General features: G+C 40.3%; 1 protein-coding gene across 1 annotated transcript in view; it reads left to right on the top strand.

The window, feature by feature from the left end:
* LOC121398255 (vomeronasal type-2 receptor 26-like) overlaps positions 1-17,477 on the top strand; it is a 28,167-nt gene extending 10,690 nt beyond the window's left edge. Inside the window, exons 4-6 of the mRNA XM_041577199.1 lie at positions 14,273-14,500; positions 14,989-15,112; positions 16,573-17,477. Of these exons, the coding sequence (XP_041433133.1) occupies positions 14,273-14,500; positions 14,989-15,112; positions 16,573-17,477 (1,257 nt within the window). The remainder of the gene's footprint in view (positions 1-14,272; positions 14,501-14,988; positions 15,113-16,572) is intronic.
* The last annotated feature ends 5,019 nt before the right edge of the window (positions 17,478-22,496 follow it).

The raw sequence follows: 22,496 nt of genomic DNA, 5'->3' as shown, positions 1-22,496 counted from the left end.
GGGAAGCAAGAGATAATCTTAATAGACTCTTCAGTATCACCCACTATTGTAAACGAAACAACACCCCTCTCATGCTTCACTCCCTGGATGCAGAAAAAGCCTTTGATAGACTTGACTGGTCATTCTTACACGCCACTCTTGAAGACATCAACTTAGGCCCGAATCTTCGCAACAGGAACACGCCAGGGTTGCCCCCTCTCCCCAATCCTATTTGTTCTCTCAATAGAAAGCCTTCTTAATAGGATACGCTTAAATCCCAATATACAAGGGATACAATGTGGAAAAACAGTACACAAAACAGCAACATTTGCTGACGACTTGCTCATTTTTGTTAGGCAACCCCGAATCTCCCTCCCCAATCTTATGGCTGAACTTCGGCTCTTTAACTCGGTGAGTGATTTCAAAGTTAATTTGTCCAAGTCAGTAGCCCAAAATGTATCAATCCCTAACCTGGAATACACAGATCTGATGACTAACTTTCCTATAAAAGCACATCGTCCACGTTCACCTACCTAGGCATCAAGATATTTTCTGATTTAAAAACTACGGTGAAACAAAATTACTCAGACTTCCTGCTAGCAGTTAAACAAGACCTTAAAACATGACAGCGACCTCATTCTCTTGGATAGGCAAGGTTAATATTCTTAAAATGAATGTTTCCTATATATCTCCCAGTCTCTGCCATATCCCCCACCCGCTGGCATGATTAAGGAACTGACAGCATTCACCACCAAATTTATCTGGGCCAATAAAACACTGAGAACAGCTAGATCAACGCTTACAGCCCCCAAAGACCAGGGCGGTCTGAGTCTTCCAGATTGGGTAGCCTACCATAAAGCTACAATGGTGATTAGATGCTTAGACTGGGCATTCCATAGACACAATAAACTATGGGTGAGAGTTGAACAAAATTCAGCAGTATCCCCACTATGGGCTCTCCAATGGCTATCGCCACAAACTAGAGTGATTCTAGATAAAAGCGATACCAAGCTTACATACACCATTCAGATTTGGGACTCTCTCACAAAAACTGGTAAGTGGCTGAACAGTCCAACATTACATACCCCAGCCATCGGAAACCCCTCTTTTACCCCAGGTTTAGATCTTAGTTACTACAAGGGATGGGCTATGGACCTTCACCAAGGCAACGCTCTTAAAACTTTGGAAGAACTGATACCAAACCGCCCAATTACAGACCTAGACCGATTTAAACACAGACAAATTTCACATTTTATACACTCCCATTTCCCACATAACAATGTAAGGCCAGACCCGACAACTATCGAACGTATATGGTTTTCTGAAATGGCGCCCCCGAGAGGCCTATCTACTCTACATAAACTCATTCAACAACTGCGTCCAGACCCATCACCAAAATTGAAGGACAAATGGGAGAGGGAATTGGGCACACTCATAGCAACCGAGACCTGGAGTAGAATAATAAAACTTACTCATTAAACCTCCAGATGCACAAAGCTTCAGGAACTTAATTACAAATTGCTAACACAATGGTACCGTAATCCAACTAAATTAGTCATAATATTTCCCTCCGCCTCCCCTTTATGCTGGAGATGTAAGCAACACCCTGGGATGCTCATTCATATTTTCCACTCCTGCCCCTCCCTTAGTGACTATTGGACTTCTATCCGGGATACTATTGAAACACTTACGGGTGATAATATTCCCAACACTGCACTAGCTCTTTTATTACACGACCAGGGGTGGATTAATGCCTAGGCTACCCTAGGCTATAGCCTAGGGGGCCCATTAGTGGTAGGGCCCCATGGCTTTTTTTAAAAAAATTAAATTTTTTTTTTAAATTCCCCAGGGTCACAGGCTCACAGCATCTCTCTGCATCACAGTGTAGTGCAACCAATCTCTAGACTCTGCCAGGCTCACTATCTTCATGTGGAAGGGCAGTCGCTCACCAGTGACGTCACTGCTGTGCGCCGATGAAAACCCGCGGCTACTTAATAGCATTGAGCGCGGCGTGCTCTCGCACACACGCGGTCAGACACAGGCAGAGGCAGCAGACAAGCAGTCTGTCTGTCTTCTTCGTGACTCCACGTCCACTACCAATTTCTTTACAAAGCCACTGCCCAAGTTCAAGTTGCCGCAACTTGTCTCAGGCCCAGGCATGCAGCTAGCCTAGCTAGAAAGCAAGGCATGGGTGGGGGGGGTCCCAAATTTTGTAGCCTGCAGACAGTAAAATAATTTTTGTAGCCTGCAGACAATGAAATAATTTCTGCAGACAGTGAAATAATTATTGTAGCCTGCAGACCGTGAAATAATTTCTGCAGACAGTAAAATATTTTTTGTAGCCTGCAGACAGTAAAATAATTTTTGTAGCCTGCAGACAGTAAAATTATTTTTGTAGCCTGCAGAGCGTGAAATAATTTCTGCAGACAGTAAAATATTTTTTGTAGCCTGCAGACAGTAAAATTATTTTTGTAGCCTGCAAACAGTGAAATAATTTCTGCAGACAGTGAAATAATTTCTGCAGACAGTGAAATAATTTCTGCAGACAGGGAAATAATTTTTGCAGACAGGGAAATAATTTCTGCAGACAGTGAACTAAATTTTGTAGCCTGCAGACAGTAAAATTATTTTTGTAGCCTGCAAACAGTGAAATAATTTCTGCAGACAGTGAAATAATTTTTGTAGCCTGCAGACAGTGAAATAATTTCTGCAGACAGTGAAATAATTTTTGTAGCCTGCAGACAGTGAAATAATTTCTGCAGAGAGTTAATTTACACGGCGGGTGGCGGTTTTCTTTAAAAAAAAGTGGAGCTTACCGCGACAATATAAATCCCTGCCCTAGAAGGGGGCCCTGTGGAAAGTGTAGCCTAGGGGCCTCACATGTCCTTAATCCGCCACTGTACACGACACAACCCATTCACTGAAAGGCTATCGGAAATCCCTCACACCTATTCTACTGGACACAGGGGAAATCCTTTTTCCACTCCACTGGAAATCCACCTTAAGCCCAACTGTCAAGGACTGGCTGGTCAGGGTAAAGGAGATCCAGAAATTCGAGGAGCTTAAATCGAACTCAGTAAAAGATACGACTCGGTTTACAAAGAAATGGTACTATTGGTTCTAATTTATGGAAACAGACCAATTTAAAACCATGTGGCTAGGGACTCAGTGACCTATGAGTGTGTATGCTTGAACCAAACCTTCAAGGCGATCAGACCACCTTCTACACTCATACTGCTAATCAGCACTTCGGTTCCTCACCAAACCAGGGTCAATGTCTTCCGGGGATGCCTCGCCTCCGGAGCTGGTTCTTCCTCCCTCCTATCTCATTTCGTGAGAGATAGTCAGGTATGTACCATTACTTACCACTTGACAAGCCCACTGATCCGTGTTGGGAACCCCCTACTTCTTCTCTCCCTCTCTGCTCCCATTTTTTTCTTCTCTGGTTCTAACCATGTTCCATACATAGTAGACACAAGGTTGTTTTTTCTATAGGTGGAGGAATTGTGATTTACTTATACATCCTGGATTCACTCTGAAGGGCCATAGCTGCCCCCTAAGGCCCGATACTTCAGGAACCAAATATTCCTTACCATGTGTAACACTAAGGGTTCCATCAGCACCTCCTTATTCCCGCTATTGACCATAGACTATTATGCTTTTCTTTTGTAGTGTGGCTCTGTGTACTACTGTGCTATTGTTCTATATGCTAAAAATTTTCTCAATAAAAAGACAAATTGAAAAAAAAAAAAGAATTAAAAATCAACTATTTACCACCTAAAAACTGGCGGATTGTTTTTTAAGTCAATGGAAGAGGTCCAGGGATCAATTTTGAGATGTTTGAAGCCTTCCTGACATTCAAGTTTGTTTTTGGAGAAAAAACTCAAATCAAGCTTGATCTAATTTGAATCTAATTGGATTTGAATTTTCAGGTAGTTTACATTTGTCTGACTTTGCCAAATTTGATTTTATTAATAAATTTCCCCAAGTTGAATTTCAAATTCATTCGAATTCGAAATCCGGCCCTTGATAAATGTGCCTCTAAGTGTTTGAGGCTCCTAGTAGACTCAAAGCTGATTAGGTTTTTTTCCATGTAGATAATGATCCAATTTCTGATAGCAAAACACAATAACCAGACATTTGTTTTCAATCTGTGCATATCTTTGCTCTGTGGGACACATGGTGCATAATGTGAAGGAAACTGGCTGGACTTATTGCACTAGAGTTGCCCCTAGTTCCTTTTAACTGGCATCACATTGTACTGTCACTAATACACTCATTTACTGTACATCATTGTATCATTTCACTGGTGTGGCAGTTTTATTTGCTCCATGGATTCCTCATGGCTGGATTGCCGACCTATGCACTCCTTAATGGTTCATATACATCGGAAAGGTGGTGTCACGACCGACACCCAATGCCAGAACAAGTGCCAAGCACCCTGGTCTCGGCTTCACCAGTAGTGTGACCACCATTGGGCTTCGGGAGGGAGGAGCCCTCAGCTTACTTGGGTGCCACCTGGACTTAACAAGGGGTGCAAGGCGAGATGTTCTGGCTGGCAAAGGGGCATGGCTGTTAGCAAAGCTGGAAGATTTGTTGTAGGCAGGCAAGGGTCTACAACAAATAGTAGTCAAGAACAGGCAGGAGTCAAAACTGGATAATCAAACAGACAGGATACAGATCAGATGCACAAGGCTCAGGAACCACTAGAAACCAAGTTCTATCACGGGCATCTGTCAGCAGTCAGAATGGGCCTTTTATAGGGGAAGAATTTTGTGCCAAAGAACGTGCGTTTTTGCGCCAAAGCGTGCTGGCGCAATCACGCCAGTGCACCTGAGCCTTTAAGAGGCGTGCCCTAAGAACACTAATGGCGCTGGGAGGAAGAAGGGGAAGGAGCGCAACGGCGAGGCGGCCGTCCACGCCGCCACACCACTAGACCACCAGGTATTTTTATTACATTACTCCCCCTCTAGGGGGGGCCACTGGACCCCCAGGCTTCCCAGGAAATTTTTGATGGAATTTCTTTGAGTTGATCAGCCTTGATGTCATCGACTGAGACCCAGGAGTTCTCCTCTGGGCCAATAGCCCTTCCACTTAATAAGATACTGGAGCTTACCCCGTACCAAACGAGAATCGAGGAACTCCTGGATCTCAAATTCAGGCTGACCTTCGACTAACACTGGGGGAGGAACAGGAATATGATGGACTTGAGTGGCTGGTTTTAGGAGAGAAACATGAAAAGAATTAGATATTTTAAACTCTGCAGGTAATTGGAGATGAACAGAAGAAGAATTGATTATTTCAGTTATTGGGTATGGACCAATGAACCTGGGCCCCAGTTTGAGAGAGGGGGCCTTCAACCTAAAATTTTTGGTAGATAGCCAAACAGAATCTCCCACTTTGTATTGAGGAGCCACTCTACGAGATCTATCTGCAGCTTTCTTTTAAGCAGAGGAAGCTGCAGAAAGAGAATGATGAACTTGGGACCAAATTTTAGAAAAATGATTGACAGAGGAATTAGCAGAGGGTACAGAGGAATCTAAACCAGAAAAAGAAAATGCTTTTGAATGTAGCCCATTTACAATAAAGAAAGGAGACTCCCCAGAGGAGGAGTGAGTGGCATTATTGTAGGCAAACTCTGCCCAGGGCAACAATTCAGCCCAAGAGGACTGGTTATCAGACACATAACACCTGAGATATTGCTCCAGGGATTGATTCACTCTTTCATTTTGTCCATTGGTTTGGGGATGGTAAGCAGTTGAGAAAGATAAATCAATGCCAATTAAAGAGCAGAAAGCTCTCCAAAACTTCGAGACAAACTGAACTCCTCTGTCCGAGACAATATTAACAGGGAACCCATGCAACTTAAAAATTTGAGAAATAAACAGATCGGCTAAGGTTTTAGCAGAAGGGAGGTGTGGGAGAGAAACAAAATGGCTCATTTTACTAAACCTATCCACCACCACCCAAATTACAGTTTTACCCTGAGAAGAAGGCAGATCTACAATGAAATCCATCGAAAGATGGGACCATGGCTTCTCAGGGATTGGTAACGGATTTAACAGACCAAGTCACAATTGACGAGAGGATTTAGACCTTTGACAAATTGGACAGGAATTTATGAAAACCTTAGCATCTTGTTTAAAAGAAGGCCACCACACATGACGGGCTAACAAAGAAATAGTTTTGGCTATGCCAGGATGCCCAGCCATCTTGGAGTTATGAACCTCTTCCAGAACTTGTTCCCTCAGCTCCTCAGGCACAAACATTCTCCCAGCGGGAGTGTCTGCAGGAGCAGAAGATTGGACAGGGGATAACAAGGTGGAGAGGTCAGAATCCAATGCGGCTACAATCAACTCCCTAGGAATGATGGGGATGCACTCACTAGAGTCAGAGGAGGTAGATTCAAAACTCCTAGAGAGTGCATCAGCTTTGGTGTTTTTAGATCAAGGCCTGCATGTTACGGAGAAATTAAACCTGGTGAAGAACAACGCTCATCTAGCTTGCCTAGGATTTAGCCGTGTGGCCGATTCTATGTAAAGCAGGTTTTTATGGTCTGTATACACTGTTACAAAATGTTTAGCACCTTCAAGTAGATGCCACCATTCCTCAAAGGCCCACTTGATAGCCAACAATTCCCTGTTCCCAATATCATAGTTTGCCTATGCAGGTGAAAACATCCTTGAGAAAAAGGCGCAGGGATGTAATTTGTTGGTTATCGGGTGCCTTTGGGATAGGACTGCCCCAGCACCCACTTCAGAGGCATCTACCTCCACAATAAATGGTAAGGCAGTATCTGGATGCTGCAGAAAAGGGGCAGAACTGAACTCCTTTTTAAGGTGTACAAAAGCCTGGACTGCTTCTGGGGGCCAAATACTAGGGTCAGCACCCTTTTTAGTCAAGTTGGTGATTGGGGCAACTACCAGGGAAAAATTCTTGATGAATTGGCGGTAATAATTTGCAAAACCGAGGAATCTTTGGGTTGCACGCAAAGAAAGGGGTTGGGTCCATTCTAGGACAACTCTCACCTTCCCAGGATCCATCTCAAGACCCCTGTTATAAATGTTAAACCCCAAAAACTGAACAAAGGCAACCTCAAAAGTACACTTCTCAAGTTTTGCATACAGATTATTTTCTCTAAGTCTACGTAAGACCTCACAGACATGATTCCTGTGTTCACTAAGATTGGAAGAGAAAATAACAATGTCATCAAGATAGACCACTACGAATATCCCCAGCAGGTCCCAAAAGATGTCATTGACGAATTCCTGGAACACTGCGGGGGCGCTACAAAGACCGAATGGCATTACCAAATATTCGTAGTGGCCATCCCTGCTGTTAAACGCTGTTTTCCACTCATCCCCTTCCCTGATACGAATGAGGTTATAAGCCCCCCTAAGATCTAGCTTAGTAAAAATCTTAGCATTCTTGATCTGATCAAACAGCTCAGAGATCAAGGGAAGGGGATAGCGGTTCTTAATGGTAATCTTATTGAGCCCCTTATAATCTATACAGGGACAAAGACCCCCATCTTTTTTGCCCACAAAACAAACCCAGCCCCCGCAGGGGAACAGGGAGGCCGGATGAAGCTTCTTTCCAAGTTTTCCCAAATATAATCTTTCATTGCCTGGGCTTCTGGCAATGAAAGGGGGTAGGTTTTCCCTTGAGGAGGGGTAGACCTGAAAAGCTATATAACGCTTGCACATTTGTAACAGAATCGAAAATGTAATTGTGTAAACTGTCACATACAACCTGTACTGTTTCCTTCTTATAACAAAATAATATTGATAAATCATAACCAGGAAAAACATTTAACAACTTCTCTCTTGTACCTTTATATATATATTTATATTTTTAGCCTAAATGAGAATGACATAGACCCATTTTAGTAGCATCTTTTATTTCTACAAATTTGGTAGTGAAATGACTGGTTGTCAGATAAAATCAACAATAAATCCATTAAGTCACTTCTGCATTTTCTCACACTTGTGATACACGTGTATAGACGTGTGATACAAGATACACAAGTGCGATGATTACGGGAGAATTATTTCTATAGCAGCGGCACAAGCACATAAGCTGCATTTTTATGAACTGAAACTTATTTAATTAGAAAAAACAGTAACAACAACAGAACCCACAATATAATACTCCCCTCTTGTTGTACTGCAAATACACTACAATAATATGAAATAATAGATTCACATCTGTCTAGAGAATAATGAAAATAATTTAACCTGTACCAATGAGTGAATCGGGTATAGATCCAAACTGCATCAAGTTCACCTTCATGTTGGTGAAAAAGATCCAGATTGAGGAGATACAGAAAAAAATACAGATGAGTATGAAATGGTAAAGTTAAAAATATTTGCTGTGGTTAAAAGTTCCTGAGCCAACGGGCTGACAAAAGAGGAAGTTACAAAACAGTGAGAGAAGTTGAGCATCTGAAATATTGTGCAACGGAGGATTCTGGGAAGTGTAGTTTTTTATGACAGTTCCAGCAAATAGAATCCTTCTTGTTATTGTTTGGACTATGAATTAGATTTCCTGTAAAGGTGCTGTAAGTCTAATGCACCATTAAGTACTTCAGTGTGAGTGGGCCCTGGTGTTTGAAACAACTGACTGTGATTTATTTGGTCATCAGGATGTTTGTCTTCAGAATATTCAGGGGAAGTATTACTGTTACTACTGTTAATATACTACTGTTAATATACTACTGTTAATATACTACTGTTAATATACTACTGTTAATATACTACTGTTAATATACTACTGTTAATATACTACTGATAATATACTACTGATAATATACTACTGTTAATATACTACTGTTAATATACTACTGTTAATATACTACTGTTAATAAGCTTACAACATCCTGAACCATTAGCTCAATAAGAATCTTCATTACTGGGGCTGCACCGTCTGTGGAACCAAAAGTTGTGAGATTGTGTCACTCTAAGGTTGCCAATAGGCACATTTAAATGGCATTTAATTGCTCCTGAGTTTCCATATTAAGGACTAGATCTAGGTTTGCTGAGCAAGGAGCGGAGAATAGGTGTAATGTCTCAGCTGAAGTATATGTGAGAAATATCACTTTCTATTGGTTGGCATAAGCCTGCTAGATCTAATGGCATGTAATTTTATAGTAAAATATTTACTCTTACACTTATCCTTTATCTGTCACAGTAGAATGTCAAGTTGTGAGGGAAGAAAACTATCGCCTTCTGGCCAGGAAAACGCAGTCTTGTCCCCTCCACTGTGACACTTAACAAAGGCTTTGAAACTTAAAATGTTTTGGGCACTCAACTAGCATATCTAGGAGGATTGGTAGATATTCTAAACTGATGGAACATGTTTATTTCAGATCACAAGTCAAACATAATACACTTAGAAAAGAGTTATTAATCTGACCCAGAAAGACAAAAAATAAGTAAGGTTAGTTTGAGACAAAAAACTGTAACAGAGAACATTTAAAGAGACAACACTAATATTTCTGTTTAATACTATAAAGACAAGTGGAGTGTATTAACCTTATTCACGAGTAACCCATTCACAAACAGAAATACACAAGAGAACTAATATTACTATGAGAATAATAACAAAGAAGACAATGTTAGGATAAGATAAGAATAGTGACATGATAGTCTAAGACAAAATGACAATATTTTAGTGACAGACACATAGAACAAATATTATAGCACAAGTGGTACCTACAAAAACATATAAACATTAAAGAGAACCAAAAACAGTAAGGCAAACATATTCATTACAGACACATCAAATTCATATAACCGTCAAGTCAAGTCCTTTTCTTTGTAACATACACACAAGTATTACATTCACAATATGCTCTAACAGACCTGTAGGATGCAAAAAAGCTTAGCCGCGAGCTATTAACATTGGTTTATAAAACAAACAGGGAAAACAAACAGACATATAAACTGGAGTCACCTGCAGGAAAAAATGATAATTTAAGAGGCTTACAATTGAGTGGAAAGGAAGAAAACAGGTTTGAAGTTGCAGTTGGACAACACCTAAATGTTTGTAGGGCTCTCGTGTTTCATCTGACAATTCAAACGGACAGGAAAGTGATTCACACTTCACACTCTACAGAATTTCCTTCAGAAAACCTAGTTTTCCGTATTTCTGGCCTGCTAGGTCGCCCCATAAACAGGAACCGCAGAAAAACTCCTAAACAGCAAGCAGACTCTGAGATAGAGCCACAAATTCTCTCATGTACACCATCACACAGATGACAGTTACACTAAAGTTACTCACGCACTCGGCTAGGCAAACATCCAACATTCATGGATCCTTTTGCATACATCAAACAACATACAGTACACGTGTAATTTCTATTTCAAGATGTTTTAGACTACTCTTCATGATAAGGAATAAGAGACGAACAAAATACAAAAACAGGAAGGAAACTGCGGATTCCTATCATGAATGGCAGATCATTTCAGCTGATTAACACAACAATTAACAAAACAATGGGCAAAAAGAAGAAGTTAGAAAAAACATATATGCCCACCCCAGGGGGCTTTACCGCGCGTGTATCAACCATCCGGGAGTAAAGCTCCAGGGAAAACCTTCTGGGAGTAGAGAGCTCCACTGGTAGACTCCAGTTGCACACAGCCTGGAGCCCTCCATTGCCTGAAGAAATGACTGGAAAAAAACTGGTTCACAGTCGGCGGGTCACCATATGAAGGTATTTTTAGTAGCACCATTTTTGACCTCGTGTAAGACAAAACTCAGTAAAGGAAAACCTTTAGTAATAATCAGGCAATTTATTCATACAGAATACAACATAACAGTTTTGTCTGGGTAAGCTGTTGGAGTAACACACAGAATGTCACCCAAGGACTTACCAAAGACCTCTTGGTCCAAGCAACATAAGAGATTCCTGATTCCAACTGTCCACAGCCTCGTAGACATCTGTTGGCTAAACATGGCCATTGTGGTAATGCCAGTAATTGAGCAACACTTCTGCAAAAGGGCATAAGAGACATGCTGACACTCTGCTGACACTCTGGAATCTAAGTAACAGAGTGGAGATCATTTATTTGTATGGCCTACTATAAGTTATATGAGTGACCATTGTCCACTCATTATGGCGTCATAGAGGGCGGGGGTAATAGATTTCAACCCTCTGACACTAGCCATTCGTCCGTCATAGGAATTAGACCGTTCCAGATATATTTTATATAAACAGACCCTGAAATGAGATCAATTGGGCAATCGTATGGCCAGTGTGGGGGTAAGGTTTCAGCAGCCTTTTTAGAGAAAACATCCTCAAACTCAGCATAAGCTCCAGGTAAACCTTCTAGAGAGGTAGTGGCTACTACCTGAGGAATACAGACCCCATCACACGCTGAACCCCACTGAACTACCGCTTTTGAAACCCAATCAATTAGAGGGTTGTGCCTCTGGAACCATGGTAACCCCAAGATGAGGAGAGGTAGCACCCTCAATGAGGTACAGCGCTATATCCTCACCATGCATATTATTTACAGACATAGAAAGCAAAACAGTTTTCTTAAACACTATACCTGACCCTAAGGGTCTTTTGTCCACTGCCCAAATTTTTAGGGGGGAACTTAGAGGAACCAATGGAATATTGTGTTTGGCTGCAAATGCAGCATCCAAAAAGTTCCCCTCAGCCCCTGAATCCACAAAAGCGGACATCTTGACAGAGCCCGTAGGCCAGGTTAGTTTGACTGGTAACAGAACCTTAGAGGCAGATTGGGGAGAGGAAATTCCTGCACCCAAATGGAGCTCCCCATCTCCATTTAGGCTTCAGAGTTTCCCGGCCTCTTAGAGCATTGGTTTAGAAAATGTTCCTTTTCACCACAGTACATAGAGACCCAGGGAACATCTGTGTGCCTTTTCCTCAGGAGTTAGATGGGATACGCCTAATTGCATAGGCTCCTCCTGAGGTAGAGGCACAGAGGGGTTAGAAGATTTTACATTGGTTACCACATTGGATCTTATATTAGTAACCCTATAGAAGTTTGTACTCTTCTCACCCCTTCTCTCCCTTTGCCTTCTATCTACCTGGATGGCGAGGGACATGAGATCATCCAGGTTAGAAGGTTGGGGGTAATTAACCAGACTATCTTTCACTGAATCTGATAACCCCAAATGGAATTGACTCTGTAGAGCCAAATCGTTCCACCCAGTTTCCAATGCCCACCGGTGGAATTCGGTGCAGTACACCTCCGCATCCCTTTTCCCTTGGCGCAATTTATAAATCGCGGTATCGACAGAAGATGTACGATCGGGGTCATCATAAAGAATTGCCATGCTGTTAAAGAAAGTGTCTAGGGAATAACGAGCAGGGTCAGAGGAAGGCAGCCTGAGGGCCCAAATTTGGGGGTCACCCAAAAGCAGGGTCATGACGAACCTTACTTTCTCCTCACCAGATTGGAAAGAGTGAGAAAAGAAACTAAGGTACAGCTTGCATGCCTCTTTAAAGACAAAAAATTTAGTGCGATCCCCACTGAACTTTTCGAGGAACATAATTTTGGGTTCATGGGACCTAGTTGAACCCACCGGAGGAGGAAGAGGAGCAGGAACAGAAACAGGTTGCTGCTGTGAAGCATGCATAGTCTCCAGCTGTCGGGTTAGGTTGTGGAAACCCTGCAGGAGCAGAGTGGTAAGAAGCGCTTTGGTGGTAGTTGGAGGAGCAGCAGCAGCAGCTTCATTGTGACTTTTGTCCTTCATGGCCCGTGATAATATCATGACCGGCACCCAATACCAGAACAAGTGCCAAGCACCCTGGTCTCGGCTCGGCTTCACCAGTAGTGTGACCACCGTTGGGCTTCGGGAGGAGCCCTCAGCTTACTTGGGTGCCACCTGGACTTAACGAGGGGTGCAAGGTGAGATGTTCTGGCCGTCCACGCCGCCGCACCACTAGACCACCAGGTATTTTTATTACAGGTGGGTAAGAATTTACCTAAGTAGTTTGGAGATGCCAAATTTAGAGAATGTGCAAACAGTCCAAATAATGTCAGGATCTACACCTTGTCTGGATCTGGGTGTAATCCTTTAGATTTTCTTTGACTTCCACAACAAACAGTAATAACCTACACACCTGGCAGACCTTGAACTGCTTAGTGTTGTCTATGATAACAAGTTGTCTAATTCTGGGCAGTGTCATTCTGTGGCTACTAAAGCAAATAAAGTTCTTGTATAAAAAAGGGCATTAACTCAAGGGATGAAACATAATTGTGTCTCTTTATAGGTCCCTGGTGAGGCCTCATCTGGAGTATGGGGGCAGTTTTGGACTCCAGTCCTTAAGAGGGATATAAATGAGCTGGAGAGAGTGCAGAGACTAAGTGCAACTAAACTGGTTAGAGGGAGGGAAGAGTTAAATTATGAGGGGAGACTGTCAAGGTTGGGGTTGTTTTCTCTGGAAAAAAGGCGCTTGCGAGGGGACATGATTACACGTTACAAGTACATTAGAGGACATTATAGACAAATGGCAGGGGACCTTTTTACCCATAAAGTGGATCACCGTACCAGAGGACACCTCTTTAGACTAGAAGAAAAGAACTTTCATTTGAAGCAACGTAGGGGGTTCATCACAGTGAGGACAGTGAGGTTGGGGAATGCACTGCCGGGTGATGTTGTGATGCTGATTCAGTTAATGCCTTTAAGAATGGCTTGGATGTTTTTTTGGACAGACATAATATCAAAGGCTATTGTGATACTAAGCTCTATAGTTAGTATAAGTATAGGTATGGGTATATAGAATTGAATTAAAAGTAGAGAGGGGTGTGTTTATGGGGCTGGGTTTTCATTTGGAGGGGTTGAACTTGAAGGACTTTGTCTTTATTCAACCCAATTTAACTATGTAACTGTATGCTGATATTCCTCTGATACAGTCATAATCCCTAAAGGCATGTAAGGCTTGAGCTCCACCATTACTTTAACTATTGGCTTTACCCCTATAGTTGCTCTGGATGAGACCTATTACTCCTAGAGATTGAGCCCTCGCAACGGTGTGGAGGCAAGGTACAACATAAGAGTAATCAGTGATATAGCCAAAGAATGAGCACCAGTGGTTCTTGGAACATTACAGAGCTGAATTATTGTGTGATATATCATAACCAGTGAAATGATGCTACATAGGGAATTTCTTGTAGCACCCTTGAAATGGTTCAGCCCTGTCATACAAGTGTTTCCTTTAAACATTAAACATTTAACATCGTATATGTGTAATATGCTATTACTGGTAAAAGTTACCTACATAAACTTTTTTTTATTTATTTTTTTTTTTCTAAAGTTGCACCAAAATTTAAAGAAACTTCAGTTAAAATCCAAACATGGTGAAATCTTCTCATTTAATGAAAATGAAGAGTATCTCACTAGGTACAAGATCTATAGCAACTTTATTACTCTTGATGGAATGGTGACCAGAAACTTTGTTGGTGAGTTCTCTCCATGGGCACCACTAGATCAGCAGCTGAGTATAACCTCAAAGGCAATTCCATGGAAGACAATAGACAGCAAAGTAAGATAAGTTTAAGATTTCTTAAAACTCTTCTTTTAGAACTCTATTGGGTTTTGTCAGCCTCATAGACAATGTGGAATTATTTTGGGTTTTATAAGCCATATAGAACTATAGTAGGTTTCATTAGTTACACAGAAGTCATACATTTATATATACCACTACTGTGCCCCACATACTGCCTTACAGAACTTTCCTGCTACTCATTAGCCATATGTCACTCTACAGATTCTCATATACAGTATATGGTTCTGCTCGTTTTTATAAACTCTAGACAACTCTGCACAGTTTTGTATACATGAATGAAATATATGTAAGACACTGTTTTATTTAGTAGCCACAGTGCCATAATCTTGTGTTAGCATCTCCTCTTTTAAGGGCTTAATCAACTCTGCACTCAATGAAATGTTTAAGGGAAAAAATATAAAGTGAATGACAACATAAAAGAATAACAGATATGTTCTTTGGAAATTTACTTTTAATGTTTTTAGATCCCAAGAGCTCAATGTACGGATAATTGTCTCCCAGGATACAGGAAGATGCCAATTCCTGAAGTCCAACCCTGCTGTTATGATTGTGTTCCATGTTCTGAGACAGAGATCTCTAATATAATCGGTATAAAGAAAATACTTTCAGTTTAATGTTTTGCTTCAGAAATAATTGAAGTTTTCAACCATCAGAGTATTGGGTGTTATGCCTAAGGAAAATATCTTTAGGCATAAGAGATTGTCTGCTGTTGGGTTGTTCTTCAGCTGTTGGTCAGGCACAAACCACTTATACCTGTATCATTGGTTGGAGCAGATTTGTATTGGCATCTTGCAATAGATAAAAAATCTAAAGCACAGAGCTGTCAGGTACAAGGGAGGGATAATTGACAACTGGAAATAAAGGATGTGCATTGCAAATAATTCATTACTATTAAACATTTTATTTTGCTAACATTTTTAGCAGTGGTGTTTGGCAGCCATCTCAATTCATGCAGGGCCAAGTCATGTTGATCCAGCCAATGATCAAATTATTTAAAAGTTCTATTGAGACAAATCAGTTGAAGACAGTATTAACATCAATATATTCCTCAACTAATGGAAGACACATTTCTCCTTATTTAAAGTAAAGAAGCCTGGTAAGAACTATAATAGAGAATCTTAGCACTTAGCACTTAGCACTAGCACTTTGTGGGATGAATCATTAAAAGGGGGGGACCTATAGATACTGAATCACGAGATTTAATAATTTAACCGAAATCAAATCACACAGTGATAATATATAACTTTTTGTGTTTTTTCTGATTAAAAAGACGGGGATACTTTCCTTCTTTTCTCCTATACAAAAATTGAACACTGACAGAAGTCAGATCCCCTCTTTTTAGTAAATTTTATATATCTGAAGTTAGATCATTCCTTTTTTATTTAGAGAATCTTATCAATTACACCCAAAAACCAACAGGACTAAATGTTCTACTTTGCTGTATGGAAGATTGGTCCTGAAACTCTTTATTTTTTGTCCGATACCTGTTCTTAACCTTGTACCCTTACTTGTTCAACCAAAGTCATTTATAATTATGTGGATTCTCAGCCTTTTCCACCACTCATTGTGGCAGAAAGTCTGTTACTGAGTGGTCAGGCTAGTACTCTGATAGTAAAATCACAGTGGTAGGTCAGAGTAGTGTTTAGCATTGAGCTGGGCTATAATACTCTCACGGAAGCTTTCAGGTCTTCCAGGGAACATGGAGTCTTCTACTCAAGCAGAGGGCAGGAATTCCAAACTATATTATTGGGTTATCAGGGTAATACTAATAAGGACTAAATGGAGATTTTAGTAAATGGCAATTAATATTTAATAAAGATCTAAAAAAAAAAAACTGTAGATTATGCCTACACTATATACATGAAAAGATATCCTAGGTTTTAGAGAGTTAGTATTGGTTCTTGTTCTATTGTTACTAGTATAATGTGCTGTATTGTTAAAAAAGTTATAATTAGTTTCTTTATAATATTATAAAGAAACTAATTATAACATATTTTACATAACATAATCTTCTTCTTAATTTTCTATTTTCCTTGCTATTCATACAGACAGTGTGAGCTGCACCCAATGCCCTGACATGGAATGGCCTAATGAGATGAAAGATCAGTGTGTACAAAGAAATGAGGTTTTTCTATCATACAGTAATGATGTGATTTCCATATTTTTCACAACTATTTCTATTCTTTTTTCTCTAATAATTCAGTTGATATTTCAAGTCTTAATTACCTACCGGAACACCCCCATTGTGAGAGCCAACAACAGGAGCCTGAGCTTCCTCCTCCTTGTCTCCATCAAGCTGAGCTTCCTCAGTGTGTTTCTGTTCCTCGGTCGCCCTGTGGATATAACCTGCATGCTGCGTAACATCACTTTTGGAATCACCTTCTCCATAGCTGTCTCTTCTCTCCTGGCCAAGACTATCATGGTTTGTGTTGCTTTCAAAGCCACCAAGCCAGGGAGCTCATGGAGAAAATGGGTGGGAGTCAAACTGTCCAATTCTGTAGTCTTGTTCTGCTCATCCATTCAAATAATAATCTGCATGACTTGGTTGGCCATTTCTCCTCCCTTTCAGGAACTGGACCTTCACACTTACCCTGGAACCATCATCATTCAGTGCAATGAGGGCTCAGCTATTGGCTTTTACTCAGTTATTGGGTATATGGGGCTTCTGGTAGCTGTTAGTTTTGTTTTAGCATTTTTAGCTCGGACATTACCGGACAGTTTTAATGAGGCCAAGTACATCACTTTCAGCATGTTGCTCTTCTGCAGTGTTTGGATCACAATGATCCCGGCCTATCTGAGCACCAAAGGCAAAAACACTGTGTGTGTGGAGATATTTGCCATACTCACCTCAAGTGCTGGACTTTTAGCCTGTATATTTCTGCCAAAATGTTACACAATATTGTTTAGAGCTGAAATGAACACAAAAACCCATTTACTTGTAAACAAACCTTGAGAAAATGATAAATACTATAATAACATTAGCACAGGAAGCTCTTAATCTATCCTTGACTAGAAATGTCTGCTACACAATTAACATTTTGCTAATATTGAACAGATTCAAATATCATACCAGATATATACTGTACATGTTAAAATTATATCTGTGAAATTTCAGTATTTATTACATCATTTTGACAATCATGAATCTCTAATTTTACATGAGTTCAGTCCAGTCAATCATAACTAGTACTGCAGTGGACAGTTTAGAAGTAGAATGTGCTTTAACTAGAAATGGCATGTTTTTCCATCTGCATACCCATGCTGGAGTGGTGGTGTTTTTGACCTAGTCAGATACTGACAGGATCCAATCCAGGCAGGAAATTCAAACCTTTGGTTTTAAACCATTTTCCATGAACATGAAAAACACCCACATCTAAAGTGTTACCATGGCAATTTTGGGGGACTTTTCATGCTATATTTTTTCATTTAATGTATGTACCCCAAAAGGGGCCACTTTAAATTCCCAGGAGTCTTAAAAGCCACATGATGGAGAAATGAGGTTTATAGTGTATTCCTTAAAATTTCGGTGATAGGTTACAAGTTCATGAGATCTTTTTCAGAGATAGCAGGGACAAAACATCTATACAATGCATTAGTTGGTGGAAGAATGTGTCATAGCTGAACTGAACCATGGCATCTTTTCTCCTATTCAATTGGAAGAGCCTATACATCTGTCAAACAATCTCTGTAACCAGTAGTGACAAACAAGAAAATATCCAGGATGACAGAGCACATCTAGAGATGCTATGTGGTGGTGGTGGGGCTTCTGTATTTTCTAGCTGTCCTTTTATTTTAAAGTTTATTCCCCAAAGTGGACCACCAAGTTTCAGGAGACCAAAAATCAGTAGGTATGCTGAGGAATGTCTAAAGTGTTTTCCCTGAAAACTTGCTTTTTGCTCACAGAGTTAAGGGGCTATATTGAGACAAAGTAAGGTGGGAGTTGAAGTTAAACTTACTGTGTCATCATGTTTTACATGAAAAAAGTTGACAAAAGTCCAAGTTCAACCTCTCTAAATGAAAAGCCAGCCCCATACACACACCCTTCCCTACTGTCACATAAATGATATATACCCATACCTTTACTAATTATAGAGTTTAGTGTCCCACTGGATATGAACACAAAATAACACAAAGGTACAGAGGGGAGAAACTGAAAGAGAAATAGAGTATAGAGAGAATAGTAAGATTGAAAAAGCAAAATAATAGGAAGGAGTGAACTGACAGATGAGAGGAATCAGGAGGAGTTTTTGAGGAAGTTACTACAGGGGGAATGTATACTAGACTTTCTGTTGGCAGTCCCCTGGGGTCACTTTCAGTATTGAACTCTGGGTCACTTTCAGATGTGCAGAATTTATTGCTTCCATAGAAAGAGATATTGAGAGACACATCAGAAATGCAAAGGGTACAGAGAGACACCACAGAGACAAATTGCAGAGGGGGCATACTGGACTTGCTATTGGTGATCCACTGGGTCACATTCACTTTCAAATGATTTGGGGGGGTTCTTCGTGCCCCCCCCTTTTGGGGATTCTACATGTCTTTAAAAGGAGAAGGTAAGATTGGTTTTTTTTTTTTTGGTTACACAAATAATGAGATGAAAGCCAAAACTGTGTTTTTATCTTGAGGTGACTGCTTGACTGTCTTGGCTGCTACTTGTACCTACCCCTGAGACGAGTAGGTATGTATGGCATATGTCCTCCAAGGTTTCCTCCCAGTAGCACCTCTTTGCTGGTATGGTATGTTCTCAATGTTTGTAAAATTTTCTCCCGGAGTAAAAGTTGTTACACTGTAAATGTTTCCCACATGCAAAATCTGAACTGGACACATTCGGAATGTTGAACCTAAAATAGGAATACAAAAAGAGACAATATTGAGAAATGGACAGTGAGTGTTTTCATATACATTGTATAGGATATTCGAAACAATTTTTGTTTGGTCAATTGAAATGTTATGAGTCTTCTTTCCTTTTCATGATCAGAAGAAAATGTCTTACATTCTCATAGTATACCTTCCAACATTTTCAACAGTTGTCTATCATGACACACATTTATAATTACCATTTCTTACTCAGTGTGAAAGTGGACACTTGAAGATGTGCTGCCTTGTACATCTATATGCTAATAATGATTAACTCTACCTGTATTACCACTGACACACTACTGTATCTCTGACAAACTCATTTTTCCATTCAGTATAATTGAAGAGAATGAATTACTCTACTGTAGCAAAAGACAACAGGAGCTAATATTGGGTGGGGATGCTCATAATTAAAGCATTAGGGTATTAACAACTTTCTCTGCCACTCCTCCCCAAAGCTACCCCATAAAGACAAAGTCTAAGTAAATAAAAACATGAAGAAACTACAGGTCTCAAGCTGCAACAGACATGTTAAACTCAATAAAAAATGGTGGCTGGCCCAAGTAGAAGTCAATAAAAAGTTTTATAAGTTGCTTACCTCCTGTTTGTACCTATTGACATCCAATGTATATATAAGATAATCCATAAACTCTATATGGATGCATAAAGATGAGGGGCATTTGTGTGCAAGTAAGGCCTAGATTCCCAAGCCATGAAGTATAAATAGAGGTGATGCACATAATATGAAAATAAACCTCATAAGTATAAAATATAAAAAAATAACCGTTAATACACCAGAGCTATGGATAGATTATAACTTGCAATGATGCTACCATGAGGCCGGATGTGGTAGGATTATTGCAGATAGAGAACTTAGACTGTTAAATGGATGAAGATGGCAGTAAGACTGATCATTTGCTGGTGTTACACGTGGTCACATGGTACAGTATGGTAACCTAAGAGACATTTCTAAATGCAATGCACATAAATCACTGACTTAACCACTAAGTGGTGCTATACAAACAATACAATGATGCTGGAGACATAACACAGGCACTACTTCTCTTCTCACCAAGCAGTAAAATATTAAAGGGATACTGTCGCGGGAAAAATTTTTTTTTACAAAATGTATCAGTTAATAGTGCTACTTCAGCAGAATCTGGCATTGAAATCCATTTTTCAAAACAAGAAATGGATTTTTTTATATCTAATTTTAAAATTTGCTATGGGGCTAGACATTTTGACATTTCCCAGCTGCCCTCAGGTCATGTGACTTGTGCTCTGATAAACTTCAGTCACACTTTACTGCTGCGCTGCAAGTTGGAGTGATGTCATAACCCCTCCCTCCTACAGCTGCTGTAATGTAAATAGAGCCTTGTCTGCTGAGCCTGTCAATTGTACAATAGGCAGGAATCAAGATAAGCTCCCACTGACACCACTTCAGAACTGAAATAACATAGTCCTGTGATCACTGCCCCCACTTACGTTTCAAATATATATATATATATATACACACACACAATTCATTTTGGGCACTGGAAAAAATATTTTCTATAGATAGTTTATTATATTTGTTTACACAAAAATGAATGGCAGAACCACAGGAGTCCACTCCCAGGACTGATGACAGGGAATAGAAACAAAGGATAAAATAAGGACATACTTGAAAACCAGGGAAACTTAGGAGGAAGTCTAGGAAGGGTTAAAATAGCTGAGGAGAAAGGAGGCAGTAAGTAGTTAAGTAAAAAAGAAGTATTGCAGGCAGGAGAGGAGCGCAGTGTGTGTGAGGTGGATATTAGCAGAGGGAACTCACAGCTCCTTTAGCTCATCTAGTAACCAGTAAAACTAACTAGGAAGGCAACAAGGAGAGAAAGCTCCTCCCTCCAAAGGAAAGCAGAGAGCAAACTTACAGAAGGGGAGGAGCTTTGATAGTGTCTGTGGGAGGAGGGGCTGCTAGTGCAGCTGTAGAGCAGAACGTAGGAAAGTGAAAGTAATTGGTTCCCTGCAAACCATGTGCATACCTCCCAACTGTCCCTTTTTCGGAGGGACAGTCCCTCTTTTGACAGCTCAACCCGCAGTCCCTCATTTGTACTGGAAAGTCCCTCTTTTCTATGCACTGAACAGCCAGAAAAAGAAACAAAGTTTGTCACTTAATTGGCTTTTAGCAGAGAGCCCAGAACAGCTAACAGGTGCAAATAAGATACTTTGTAACAATTTTGAGACACAAAAACACAGTTTAGATAAGGAGAAATATTTTCAAACTTTCATAACCTGCCAAATTTTGTAAAACAAACATGGTAATTAGGGGGTTTGGCCACAGAAAGGGGTGTGGTCAAAAAAATTGCTGCTCTACGTGCGGAAAAAATTTTTTTGTCCCTCTTTTTACTTCCAAAATGTTGGGAGGTATGCATGTGACCTCTCTCCTACAAACATCACAGGCATGGGGGGAGGGGGAGTGTACAGCTAGATTGTCATGTGGTAGTGCAGGGACGTGGCTTTTCATTACAGAGTGGCTGCCTCCAAGCACACAGGTAATGCTGGGCCTGCTGTTAGAGCAGCACACGATGAATGTGTAATGAGCACAAATGGAAGCCCCCATGACAAAATACAAACTAAAAGAACTTATGCATGGATTTGTGGATTAACATTTTATTTGCCACACAGTGTTTATGGATGTGTGTTTTTTATAAAAATGCAAAAAAAAAATTTTTTTTAAATGACGACAGATTCCCTTTAAGAATATATATGAGAATAGGCACAACTTATTAAACAGATCAAGACTTATGTGTAAAAACCAGCTCCTCTTTAAAACAGGGCAACCCTATACCACCTAAATAGGGGGGGGTATCAAATGTGTTGGGTTTGATCAATAAATAAAACATAAATGTAAACCAATGATAACCTTCAAAGATATGTTTGTTGTATAACTTAAATTCTCACACCCAGTCAAACTTAAAACCAGAGTGGCACACATTTGAATAGGTCTGACAAACAGAATTGAAGCTACAGGGCAACCCTTTTGAAATAAAAAATAACAAAAGTGGTATAAAGATGATCCCTTTATTGACTAACTAATATATAATCATAGCAAGCTTTGAGAACATCTCAGTTCCTT

This window comes from Xenopus laevis, chromosome 1S (genome assembly GCF_017654675.1).
Source record: "Xenopus laevis strain J_2021 chromosome 1S, Xenopus_laevis_v10.1, whole genome shotgun sequence".
Taxonomy (NCBI): Eukaryota; Metazoa; Chordata; class Amphibia; order Anura; family Pipidae; genus Xenopus; species Xenopus laevis.
Note: the sequence above shows the minus strand (reverse complement) of the source record. Positions and strands in the feature narration are given on the sequence as shown.